The 13,529-nt window shown below is 39.8% G+C and overlaps 1 protein-coding gene across 5 annotated transcripts in view; it reads left to right on the top strand.

Moving 5' to 3' along the window:
- Positions 1-792: 792 nt before the first annotated feature.
- sp100.1 (SP110 nuclear antigen, tandem duplicate 1) overlaps positions 793-13,529 on the top strand; it is a 24,433-nt gene continuing 11,696 nt past the window's right edge. Inside the window, exons 1-17 of one of the 5 annotated variants that reach the window (XM_032537101.1) lie at positions 817-937; positions 1,501-1,560; positions 2,245-2,419; positions 2,602-2,835; positions 3,106-3,225; positions 5,913-6,046; positions 6,148-6,192; positions 6,298-6,334; positions 6,886-6,984; positions 7,116-7,244; positions 7,343-7,488; positions 7,950-8,018; positions 8,236-8,366; positions 8,982-9,099; positions 9,182-9,256; positions 10,361-10,504; positions 10,623-11,115. In XM_032537101.1, the coding sequence (XP_032392992.1) occupies positions 2,257-2,419; positions 2,602-2,835; positions 3,106-3,225; positions 5,913-6,046; positions 6,148-6,192; positions 6,298-6,334; positions 6,886-6,984; positions 7,116-7,244; positions 7,343-7,488; positions 7,950-8,018; positions 8,236-8,366; positions 8,982-9,099; positions 9,182-9,256; positions 10,361-10,504; positions 10,623-10,721 (1,743 nt within the window). In that variant the 5' untranslated portion in view covers positions 817-937; positions 1,501-1,560; positions 2,245-2,256 and the 3' untranslated portion in view covers positions 10,722-11,115. Of the gene's footprint in view, positions 938-1,500; positions 1,561-2,244; positions 2,420-2,601; positions 2,836-3,105; positions 3,226-5,912; positions 6,047-6,147; positions 6,193-6,297; positions 6,335-6,885; positions 6,985-7,115; positions 7,245-7,342; positions 7,489-7,949; positions 8,019-8,235; positions 8,367-8,981; positions 9,100-9,181; positions 9,257-10,360; positions 10,505-10,622; positions 11,116-13,529 lie in introns of those variants that run through there. The other 4 variants (XM_032537098.1, XM_032537100.1, XM_032537102.1 and 1 more) reach the window with 4 other exon arrangements.

Raw genomic sequence — 13,529 nt, forward strand, 5'->3', positions numbered from 1 at the left:
AATTACTGTGAACTACCCAACAATACATGGTTCTACAAGTGCAGCTGAAATGATTAGATCATTAAACACAGAACTGTTGGGATCCTTTCTACAATTGGGGGATTTTTCTGCATTGAGTTCATTTACTTTAAATACTTCAGTACATCCTGTTCACATACTTTTGCTTAAGTTACATTTTCAATGCAATACTTTTACTTGTAACAGAGTATTTTGATAGTACCTTTTATTTAAGTAGATGATCTGAATACTTCCACTTCTGGACCGAAACATCCAAATAAAAAGGGAGTCAGGACCCTTCAGCACCCTGCAGCCACTGACCACATCTGCGACTTCCGGACAGAAAACTGAACTTTACTTTCACTTTCTAGAACCCTACGTCACAGAAACCGAGAAGCCAGTTGTTGGAAGACTGGGCGAGCGGGCGTTGCTCTCTTCCTCGAGGGTTTTTGGGAGAAAGAAGGAACTGAGGACATTTAAAAAGAAGATATGATCGTCCATGGAAGAATTGCCGCCTTTTTTTAAAAATCTGGCTCCATTGTTTTTGATAGCACGGTGAACTAACTGGTGCTCATTTTAAATTTCACTGTGTTCACATCCTGTCGAGCAGGACAGTTCATGCAAAGGGTTTTATTGCGTGTTAAAACAGCGGAAGTCTTTATAAAGTGGTTTATTTTGCGCCATATGGATAAGTAACATAGACTTAAAGCCTTTGGAACAGAGGGGGGTTCTAGCGGGGCCTGGTGTTTGATGCAGAGGAACGTGCGACGGGCATGGCTGACCGATGGTATGGATCCCAGGATTGGCTTGAGAATGGAGGAATTTTGCCGGTGTGGGGTGTTTAACCGCCATTAAAACCGAAATGTCCTGCATGGAGAAACCGCACACCTTTCTCAGCCAGCTCAAGGACCACGACCTGATCTCAGAGGACAAATACAACGTAAGTGGAAACATTATGCATTTGTTAATACAGGTGTTACACACCAACTGGTTTCTCTATGTCGTGTTTACCTAACGGTTGCCGTTGTGGCCTGCCTCTGTCACCCAGATCTCGTCACACAATCACAAACATATTCCTGGTGTTTTTCATATCGTTTCCCAAATCTAGGCCTACTGCCGCGAAAATATTTAAGTAAGCACCAGATCACAGCCACCTACAAATATAAAAGTTGTACAAACGATATAATCACATCAGAATCGGATCGAGCTGGTTTCGATCTTGTGGCAAAATGCATAAATAACACTCAAATCTGCTGCTCACAACGTCTTAAGCTACCAAAGTTGTATAAGATAACTTTTTTTTAATTTTTATTAAAATTGTATTGTAGAATATGGACATACAGTAGGAAAGAAGATATTCCGTACATCTTAACAGTCTACGTTCTAAAAGAGCCAGGGGGTTACTAAAGAAAAAGAAAAAACAAAACAAGCAAAACACTTCATGTCAATATTTTGTAAAGCTTACAGAGGTCATATGATCTAACAGCTTTTTTGTTTGTACAGGTAGAAGTTGTATAAGATAACTCTTCCAGTAACCTATGTATCGACTACGTCAGCAACCAGGTAACATCTTATTTTGGCAGATCTAAAACAACTGGTTACCTGGGCTTAGTTTAGGAAATACCCGATGATAGTTTTCACATTTCTTTCTACGATCATATTGACTACTACTACTTCAGCACAGCCACCCATACGCTACACATTGTGACTGATACGTATATTTATTTTTTAAAGTATAACGATTACTCACGCTGAACACGTTGGTTAGGCTATTCCTGTGTCTCGTCTAAGCAATGAAGGGAATTTTAAAAGTTTTGTCTGTCATCACTGTTTAAAAAGTAGGCTATTTATTTGGTTTACTGCGTTAATTGTGGAGGGCCTACAATAGATTCCAATAGATGCAAAGAAATTGCCTATGCCAAAAAAAATGTTGTGTGTCCAGGTCAGTACAGTCATGGATGTGTCTGCTTTGCATTCAGGATGTCCTGCACACAGGTAGACAGACTAGTCGAGTAGTCCCTAGTTTTCACTTATGTATAAACATCAGGGAGATGAGCCACGTGTTTAGGACCATCCCTAGTGCTGTTCCAACCGTCCCTTTTTGATACAACCATCCCCGGTCTCCCCCCTGTGTGCTGTGTTGGCCGAGCTAACTGGAGGGATCCATGAAAGAAACAATTAAATGTACAACGTAGTCTACTGTTGAATTACTAAACCCTTATTTTTCCCATACTTTTGTGTGTGCAGAAAGTGAGTAGCATGAAAAATAAAGAGAACATGAAGAAAGGTCTTTATGAAATTCTGGACTGCTTGGAGAGAAAACAATCGCAGCGCATCAAGACGTTCTGGACTTGCGTCTTCAAGGAGACCATCATGAACCAGTACCCCACCCTGCGGCTTCTGCGCAATAGTCTCCTGGACGGTCAGATTGTCTTTTTTTTGAAATTATGATTTAAAAAAGAGTATACATATTGTATCCATGTATTGAGTCGCCCTGTCAGACAGGTCGGGAAGCACTGGATTAAAAAAGGAGTGACAATTATTTCACTGTCACTTGATGTGTACCTTATATTTATATCCTATGGGCATACATTTAAACTGCAGGGTCTTTCCATTTTGAAGTGCCAGAGAGCGTGGAGAAGGCAGATGAAGGGAAAAGAAAGGAGCTCTCAGAAGATGAGGAGGAGGAGGAGGAGGAGGGAGAGAAGAAGCAGGAAAACTCGGTGAAAAAGAAGAGAAAACTAAGAAGTAGCAGTTTGTGCGATAACGATGAGGAGGAGCAGCCAGGTCCATCATCTCAGTTCACTCCAAGGAAAAAATCCAAGGAACTATGCTTCTGTAAGTCACCTCCCACCTATGCTTTACTTTTGTTTCACCACTGAAACTTAATCACAAATAAGGGCTCCACAATATGAGGGAAATATGCGATAAGGTTGTTGAACGCCGCGATAAATAAACAGATATTGAAATGTACTCAGTTCTGCATTTCTGCTGCTTTCAGTATTCTTCTACAATACAACAAATTGCTTGTTGAAGTTTTCTCTCTGTCTCAGTGAAACAAAGTTTTGCATTAGGAACAAAGAAGGGAAAATATATTTTTATTTCCAGCCTCTCCCCCGAAGAAGGGAGAGAAGACTGACATTTGGAACTGGCCCCTCTATAAGCTCCAGCTGCCTGTGACCTGTGGCGACCAGGCCGGGACGCTGAACAGACACAGACTGGCTCAAGGTAAGTACAACTCAATCACTGAAGTATCTGATTATGAAAAAGAAATACCATCATCGTTGTCTTCTCTATAAAGGAAAACCAAACACTGAAACCTGTGAAGTGTTACCAGGCTCAGAGATCTTTAATCAGATGTCATTGAATACAAGGTTTTCTATACAACCTTTTCAAAAGTAAAATCTGACAGGAGAAAGAAAGTGACAAAGAGTGGTCATCACAGCAGAACGCATCCATAGTCTCGCCTTGCTAGACCTTCCTCCACGGCGCTGTGGAGAAGGGTCTGGCTAGTCCACACAGCATTCTGGGATGGGAGAAAAACATGCTCTTGTTGATTGGCATTTCTTTAAATCAGTCACAATCGTCTTGGGCGGCAGTAAGCGCCAGGCGGAGCCACGGTGCCGCTGCAGAAAAGCCTCGAGAAGGAACTAGTTTTGGTGGAACGTGTACATTCAAAAATTCTTTTTTGGTCTTCTGGATTTTTGTTTTAGATTCCGTCTCTCGCAGTTGAAGTGTACGTATAATAAAAAAATTACAGACCCCTACATGCTTTGTAAGTAGGAAAACCTGCATAATCAAATACTTGTTCTCTCGAAAATAAGGATTTGAACACCCTGCTATTTTGCAAGTTCTCCCACTTCCCCGTAGCCCTTTCCAGCCTTGTGGAGGTGTACAATTTTGTCTCTAGTGTCTTGGGACAGCTCTTTGGTCTTGGCCATGTTAGTAGTTGCATTCTTATTGATTGTATGGGGTGGACAGGTGTCTTTATGCAGCTAACGACCTCAAACAGGTGCATCTAATTTAGGATAATAAATGGAGTGGGGGGGGGACATTTTGAAGGCAGACTAAGGCTGAATCCATTCCTTCCCCTACCCCTACCCTTGGCCCTTACCCCTACCCCTTGGCCCTTGAAACCAGGGTAGGGTAAGGGGTGAAAACATACCCCTATGAATTGGGACACCACTTGTGACATCACCATACAGTATTGATCAAACACCTCCAAGATGCCGTCTAGGTCTGTTGATTGAGTGGGTTTGGACAACAGTGTTATAATTTTTAGTTATTTTAGGTTCACTTGGTAGTGAGAGTACTTATTTGGTAGTACTTAGGTCGGTTTGCATACAAATGTGTATACACATGCATCATGTGTACATATACATACATATACACCCTGTATGACATGGTGTGTATATCTGTTTCAGTTATCACCGTTTGAATGTCATTGATGTCTTACAAAACTTTTGTTGACAAAAATCTGTCTTTATTGGTGATAAATTGAACATAACAGGCAAAACGTTACATAAAATAATGTACGAACCATTGTAAACTATTAGAACCATACTAACATGTCACACACAAAAAGGCACTCATGTGTAAATAAAAAAATACACACAAGACCACAAACAACTACACACACACTACACTGTGTAGCTACAGCTGCTCTGATTCCAGACCAGTCTGGAGCCTTTTGGCCAGTAACCCCCCCTCACATATCCTCAGTGTCCATATCAAAACCACACAATAACAAGTGCATGAACAATGAACAGGAATTAATTAATATTATACAATAATGTAGGCTACCATGCAATAATGAATGGGTACACATGACATAGAATTAGGAAGTCTGCTCGTTGCAGCCCCAACCTGGATCAGGCTGTGTCCTCCTGTGTGAGACGGGCGTATATGTAGCACGTAGCGATGTATCATAGACCGTTAATATATACTAGCTATACAATCTATGCGATCTATACAGTCCATTCAGGCAGAAATATGTGGGACTGTTAACGTTACGTTAGCGATTAGCGTTAGCGATTACGTTAGCGATTAGCGTTAGCGATTAGCGTTAGCGATTAGCGTTAGCATTGCAAGCTAGCGTTTTTAAAAGTTTCAGTTAGGAACATGGGTACACATGTACAGGACTGCATAGACCACAAACAAGACTGTCGTACTTTTTAATAATTATTTAAACCTGAAAGACTTACATTCATGTGTCTCTCTGGTTGATGCAGCAGCCACACACTGCCTGTGTGTTTTCTAGTGAGGTCGCGTCCACCACTAGATCCGTGGGGTATACAGCCCTTGATCCATGCCCTACCCTAGCTCGTAATACGTATTGGACCGGCACTAGGTGCCGCGTGAACGCGCAAGGTAGGGGAAGGGCCAAGGGGTAGGGGTAAGGGGAAGAATGGGATTCAGCACCTAAACAGGTCTTTGAGGATCAGAATTGTAGCTGATAGACAGGTATTCAAATACTTATTTGCAGCTGTAACATACAAATGAATAGTTAAAAAAATCATACATTTTGATTTCTGGATTTTCTTTTTAGATTACGCCTCTCACAGTGGACATGCACCTACGATGAAAATTTCAGACTCCTCCATGATTTCTAAGAGGGAGAACTTGCAAAATAGCAGGGTGTTGAAATACTTATTTTCCTCACTGTAATAAAAAGAGTTGACAATTCAAAAAAGGTAGCTATTTAATCTACATATCTCAGAAGTTACTTGACAGTCAGCAATGGAAATGAATGATATCCATGAATGGATGGATGTTTGGAACTATGAGTGGCTGCGTACCCCGGAAGTAGGCGGCAAAAAGCGTACAACGGAGTCCAATGGCAGTGTGGCCACTCTGTCTTTCTCTATTCCTCTGGACTAACACGTCCCCAATCCTGTTTGTGTTGAATGTTTCAGGGGACGAGTGCATTGTAGTTGAGAAAAAGTGGTTTACTCCCAATGAATTTGAGAGGTTTGCTGGAAAGCAGAGCTATAAGAACTGGAAGTTGAGCATTCGATGTATGGACACCCCCCTGGGAAAGCTAATACAGGTTGGTTAAAAACTGATTTGTATTTTGGAATCTATATAACATTGGCCATGCGAGTGGGCCTCTCTGGATCACTTCACACAGTGTGTTATATTTCATTGCAGGAAGGTCACCTGAAAGCAGGGAAGTACAAAGGAGGGCGTAAAAAGGTAAGAAGAAAAACTGGTGAAAATACATCAATAAATAAATTGTCTCATGTATCTTCTTGTTGTCGGTGATCCTGATCTGAGCCATGTCTTTTTGTCCTGCTATAGGCCAAGCAGCCCCTGTTCCCATCGGATCATTTATCAGGTTTGTTAGTACAAAACTGTATGAGTGAGTATTGATAGTTTATGAGAGAGTGCTGCATCCCCACAAGCTATTACAAGATCTATTTATCTAATGTCATTTTGTTTTCATCTAAATTGGAATTTATTAAATTTAGAGTTAAAAAAAATTACACATTTGAGAAAAGACCAAAGGGAGCTTCTTAACTGCTAATGAGGAGAAATAATTGAGGTATGCAAAAGAGCTACACAATATCAACTGGCGCAATAAACACATCGCAAAATGCTGCGACATTTAAAAAAATATATTTTAAGTGTTTTTTATATTCAATATAACGTTCAATTTGTCCATAGAAGAACGTTGGAAATGATATTCCTTTTTCACCAAGTAATTTGTTGTAAAGTAAAAGAATTCTGAAGAAGTGCAGAACTGAATACACTTTAATATCTGTTTGTGTATCGCGAGTAATATGGTTATCGCGATATTCAACAACGTTATGGCATATTTTCCTCATATCGTTCAGCCGTAGTATACAATCAATGGGAAAATGGCTACTCACCTCCTCCGTTTCTTAGTGTCTGAGAGTGCAGAAGAAGAAGAAGAGGAGGACTGTGACCGGGACATGGAACAACAGGTTTCATCAAGCAGCAGAGAAAGTTTCACAGATGTGACAGGTGCTGTTTTCTTTAAAGTGATATCCAGGTTTGACACACGCTGATAAAAGAAATGACTTTAGATGTGTGTGCTATCCCAGTATCATAGCAATGGTTGTGTCACTCACATGTTCCTCGTGTGTCCCTTACAGATGAAGTGGGAGAGCTGGAGGAGCAGACTGAGCAGCAGCCAGGAGCCAGCAGTGACAGTGGCAGGAAGGTGTTCAAAGTTACATGTGGAGCTTTAGCAGGGACCTTACACATAAAACGATTTGCGTCAGGTAAGTATATCTTAATATCCACAAAAAGCTAAATCTTTGTAATGGACAGTGTACATAGTGTGTAACGTGTGTCTCATCTTGAATGCTTTCACCACCAGGGACTTGTGGGAAGAGTATTCGCACTGAGACAAGTTGGATGACCCCGGTGGAGTTTTGGAAGAAGGCATCATCATCATGTCAGTTAAATGGCAGCTGGAGGAAAGACATCAAGTGGGAAGGGAAACCAATCAACGCCCTCTTAGAGGTAACCATGATCAGGATGCTGGGTCATTGACTGTCCATCTTTCTGCATTTCAGTCAGGACAACTTTGTCAATAAATAGATTTTATTCATCTGTAATTTGTATTTGGCGGTATTGCTGTGTTCTGGCGGCCTCCCTGATCTTCCACCTGCATACATGGAAAGTCTTAAAGCAAACGCTTCTTGAGCAGCTATGGGGTCAGAAGAGAAACGGGTGTATCTGTTTATAGTGCAGCCAAACAAACTCATGTTGTATCGATAAAGAAGCCGGTCAACAACAATGTCAACCTTCTTCCCAATAAAAGTTGCCACATTTTTGCCAACTTAACGCTTAATGTGAAACGGCAGAAGTAGGAATGTAAGCAACGTAATACAGCTCTGATACGATGTAAAGAGAGCAAACAGTATGAAGTGGGGCTGCTATTAATGAGATAAAAAAATGTGAATGTGATTTGTCTATTTCAGGCAAAAATCTTGACGCTCCACTCACTGCTGTGCATCTGCAAACTGTGCAAACCAGATTCTAAAGACCTGGTAAGTTTCCTTATCGGACAGTTTCAGACAACCAGCATTCTACATACTGTACATCTTTTCTGCATAAACAATGTGACGGCCATTGCTGATGTTAAAGTAATGTTAAAGAGCCAGAAACTCCAGTACAAGTCTTAACAAGGAAGCTTTTTTCTCTTTGAGACACAACATGTAATTGTCCTGTGTGTAATTGGAGTTGCTGTCACGTCTGTCTCGGCAGGAGAATCAGAAAAACAATGAGTGCTGCATCTGTAAAACTGAAGAAGAAGAAGAGTTGGTGGTGTGTGATTACTGCCCCCGCTCCTTCCACCAGAAATGTCACCTGCCTCATCTAAAAGACGCCATGTTACGGTGAGCTTTGATCAAAAAGACGTTTATTCGATATATGTGTCTTTTTATGTAATGACACTGTAATGCCTGTCACCTAAACTACTTTATGTTGGTAAATGCAGTGTTCCTATAAAGAAGGCCCTGCTTTTTCGAAATTTAAAGCTGCGTTTATTAATAGAGGTGTGACGAGATCTCGCCCCATGAAATCTCGTTAGGGTTAAATTGTGACGTTGAGGTAGAAATTGTCTTGCGATATTGGTCACAAGTGCAGAGCAGCAGCTAGAAGATAGAGTATGGGCTTATCTGGCTTGAAGATGAGTCTGAGTCAAAGAAAATGATCATCCGACTCTGCAGTTCCAATAATTCATTTAGTGAATTAGTGTCAGAAGCAGGAGGAAGCCTCTTTCAGCCTATTTTAAATTGACTAGTTTGTTAAACTATACAAACCAAGTTTTTTATGTAAATATTTGTAAATAGCGATAGTTATCATGTTACACTAGTCCTGTGTCAATGGCATTGACCTAGTTGAGTGAAACAATAATAGAGAAGGGTCCATATTCTGTTCAAGTTTGATAATTATTTGATGATCCTGTGACTATGTATTTTGTTTGTGTGTGTCTGTGTTTGGGTGAGCAGGGACCATAGCCCATGGATGTGTACGTTCTGTGTATTTGGAAACTCCAAAACGTGGCTTTATGTGGATGAGCTGGAAAGAGAAGCAGCCATGTCTCGCCGAATATCCCATTGCGTGATGGTAAGCACACTGGGTGACTCTCTGTGGTTCCATCGTTACGCCCGTTTCTCCGTCTCTCACCAGTCTTTTCTCACATCGACAGCAATGCCAGTATCTCCTTCTGTATCTGCACGAGGTTGACGAGGAACAAATATTTGCTACAAACCCATGCCTCTATGTAAGTCTTCTTCTTCGCTATTCCTATCAACCTGCTTACTCGGTTCCCATTCATGCTAAAAAGGCCCAATTATTTAATTTTCAATAAAATAAAGTGCACTTAAAAGAGCCAGTCCAAATTTTGCTGTAAAATTAGTTGTCTCAAAAATAATTGCAACAAACAACATAATTGTCTCTCTCAGCCCAATTGAAACACATTTATTTATTTATTTATTACTTTTTCAAACAGATTTTTGAATGAATTCCAGGATATATCTTTTCACTATATATCACTGTTGTGACCCAGATGATGTAATAACACGGCCTATAAAGTAAACGTCTCTTTATTATCATAACAATTTGTTCTAACTGTATTCCCCCTCGTCATTTTTCTTGCTATGAATGTGTCTAGGCTCAACTGCCAACCACTAGCATGGCTTTAGCTCAACAGTCTGACCAATAATTACTTATAGAATTACAATTTGGCACATCTAAACAAAAATCAACAAATACCATCAACATTTATACCTTAGGACCTTAGCTATGTTAGCAATTAATTGCGGTCGAACAAAGAAGCCGCGATTATGTAAATACATTGACAATTATGTAACAGTTGTTACAGGCGTAGCATTTGATAATCTAGCGACTGGAGGACTCACACTATTTTTTCTTATGGTAGATTGATATTGATGTAAAGAAAATGCAAAAGTGTCGCAGAGTGTCAAGTATTTCCTTCTAGGGCTGCACGATATGAGGAACATATGGGATGTGCGATAACATTGCTGAATATCGCGACAACGATATTACTTGCGATAAATAAACACATACTAAAGTGTTCTCAGTTGTGCATTTTCTGCTGCTTTCAGTATTGTATAGTAACAAATTGCTTGTTGATTTAAAAACAAAGTGACATATTTTCCAACATTTTTTATTACACAAATTGAACTTAGAATTGAATGTAAAAGGCACAACTTTAAAAAAAAAGTGACCGTTCCATTTTAAAATGCAGATTCCTATTGATATTTTATTTCAACTAACACATAAAACATAGAGTATCTTTCGCGATGTGTCGTAGCCTTTTGCAATATGTATATTTATTTCCTTCATTTCTGTTTGCGTCCCACAGTTGACAGACTACTCCGCTAAGATCAAGACTCCCATGTGGCTGGGTAATGTAGCAGACAAACTTCAGAAGCGACTCTACCAGACCGTCGGAGAGTTTGTGTCCGACATCCGGCTCATTTTCACCAACTGTGCTTCATACAACCGAGTAAGAAACCATGTCATTAAAACCCTCTCGGGTTAGGAATTTTTATCATTTACACATATGATGCTAAGATTACTTTGTTTGGCCATATAGTGATGACATCTGTTATTTTCTTTTGCAGGACAAAGCGGAATTCCTTGCCATGGGCAACACACTGAAGAATTTATTTAACAGAGAATTTAACAATGTCTTCAACATCAAAGAAGGGACTGTTGAATGAAATAAGGGGATCCTTTTTTACACTCAAGTGTTATATTGTGTGGGTATAGATTTGCACCGTAATGTTTTTATTTTTAATCTTTTGGATGTGTGTGTGTGTAACAAGCATATCTGTGCATAAGTCTAAAATAACAAAAAAATGCGCTATTGACTTTAGACCAGGTTTTTGTTGGTCAATGGTGCGATCACTTTCTGTTGCCTCAAGATAGCAATATTCCAAGAGTGCACCTGAACACACCTCCCCGTAAGACCAGCACCCCCATGCAATTGCTATTCAAACGGACGTCGGTGCTGGCTAATGCACTAAGCAAAACGTGTCGAATGGTGATAAACTGCGCAAGAGGCAAGACAACAAACCTATTTTGCATCTTAAAAACTGCCACAAGCCACTTTACAATGAGTGCATGATACTACTACTATTTAGTCAATTTCGTGCAACCCTAATGCCTTGTTCTGCAGGAGTGCAGTGCCGAATCAACAGAGCACTCTTTATTAAGTTGCTGAGGTTTTACAAGTACTGGAGTCGGATCTTAGTGAGTGTCACTACGTGTCACGGGGCTTGTGAAGTTCGCCTTTAATTTGTTTAACTTTTTTCTTTAGAGATGTGACAAACGAAGATAACAGGGATTCATATTTCTTTTTTTTTTCTTTTAATCTTTTTTTCACTGTTTTTAAAGCGTTTAACAAATTATCAGTATTTATTTCCTGAATGTTGCTCCCAACATTTTCTATTGCCATATGTTTCAAAGGGTGTGGTAATGTATGCATTATAACTGTTTGCATGTATGTATTGTAAAAGTCAGTATGAGTTTGTATTTGTCTAAAGGCAGTGAATGAATGAATGAATGAATGGTTACTTTTTGGATCTGGTTGCTTATAGCCCATCCATTATAGGAGTATTCAGACATTTTAAATGAACATTTTCCTAGTGCTGACACATAACAAAATGCACAAACGGTACAAGTATAGAATGCACAATTCAACACAAACAAAGCATTTGCATCATGCAAAAAACATCTAATTATACAGTTTAAACTAACTTATTTGCACTCTCTGTCTCTCTCTCTCTCTCTCTCTCTCTCTCTCTCTCTCTCTCATCTGTCTGTTGCTGATATTTGTTTAAAAAAGTATTTGTGTACATATTTAATGACATGGCTTATTTTGATAAAAACATGTGCCTTTACGTTAAATCTATGTGCCAGGTGTAAATAAATACTTTGACAAATGCTATCGCTTCCACTGTGGCTGATCACAGCTCTAGCTACTGAAAAGAAATCAGAGGAGAAATCAGCCAATTACAAAAGCTGGTCAGTCTGACATCATGTTGCCTGAGCTCATTACTATTCATGAGCTCGCTCAGTTGCACTGGGTAAAGGATGCTGATGGCCAGGCTCTCATTGGCTAGCTGTTAGCCAATCAGAGTCCACCAGCTTACATCGTTGAATAATACACACTTCCAGGGACATTGCTGCTAATACATTATAGGCCTACTTATGTACAAAATACTTAGCATGGAGAGGGCATGAGACGAGAGAGGCTCCAATTGCAGCCATAAAAAGGCATCTTTTAGTTTGCCTATGATCTGCATTTATTTTAGAGATGGACATATATTTTTAAATATTTAAAAAAAACATCAAATATTTTAAAGTAATTTATTCCTTAGCATTGACGCCAGCTTTTACTTTGAAAAATAAGAGAGAGACAATTGTTTAAAGTATTTTATTCAAGATGCTAGCTTTTATTTTGAAAAGTAGAAGCTCTGGGACGGCAGAAGGATTTTATTGTGCTTATAATCTGCATTTATTTTATAGACGGAAATATATTTTAAGTGTTCTAGTCACCAGTACGGCATTTATCTTGTAGACATATTTTTTAAGTATTTTATTCATTTGTATGATTGACGTTACTGTTAAGTTAAAAAAACACTAAATATTTCAAGTACTTTATTAATTAGCATGATAGTTGACGTGAGCTTTTACTTTGAAGAGTAGGAAAGAAAGATATTTTTTTAAGTATTTCATTTTGAAAAGTAGAAGCTCGAAATAGGCACCAGGTGGGATGGCAGAAGGATTTTTTTTTTGTTTGCCTATAATCTGCATTTATTTTGGAGACATATATTTTTAAGTAGGCCTGTTTTATTCATAGCATGATTGTCGACGCGAGCTTATTTTCTTCCAGATGCGAGCTTTTATTTTGAAAAGTAGAATCTCGGGGATGGCACCAGGCGGGACGGCATGAGACGGGACCATAGACTGTACCGGTCTATGGACGGGACGCTCGAGGCTGCTGCCGTTCGTTCCCGAAAGAAAACTGAACTTTACTTTCACTTTCTAGAACCCTACGTCACAGAAACCGAGAAGCCAGTTGTTGGAAGACTGGGCGAGCGGGCGTTGCTCTCTTCCTCGAGGGTTTTTGGGAGAAAGAAGGAACTGAGGACATTTAAAAAGAAGATATGATCGTCCATGGAAGAATTTCCGCCTTTTTTTAAAAATCTGGCTCCATTGTTTTTGATAGCACGGTGAACTAACTGGTGCTCATTTTAAATTTCACTGTGTTCACATCCTGTCGAGCAGGACAGTTCATGCAAAGGGTTTTATTGCGTGTTAAAACAGCGGAAGTCTTTATAAAGTGGTTTATTTTGCGCCATATGGACGTAACGTCGACTTAAAGCCTTTGGAGCAGAGGGGGTCTCGCGGGGCCTGGTGTTTCTGCGCAGAGGAGCGTGCGCGGGTGGCTGACCGATGGACCCGATGGATTGGCTTGAGAATGAGGAACTTTTGCGGTTTTTCCACCGCCATAAAACCGAAAT

The sequence above is a fragment of the Etheostoma spectabile genome, chromosome 15 (assembly GCF_008692095.1).
Source record: "Etheostoma spectabile isolate EspeVRDwgs_2016 chromosome 15, UIUC_Espe_1.0, whole genome shotgun sequence".
Lineage (NCBI taxonomy): Eukaryota > Metazoa > Chordata > Actinopteri > Perciformes > Percidae > Etheostoma > Etheostoma spectabile.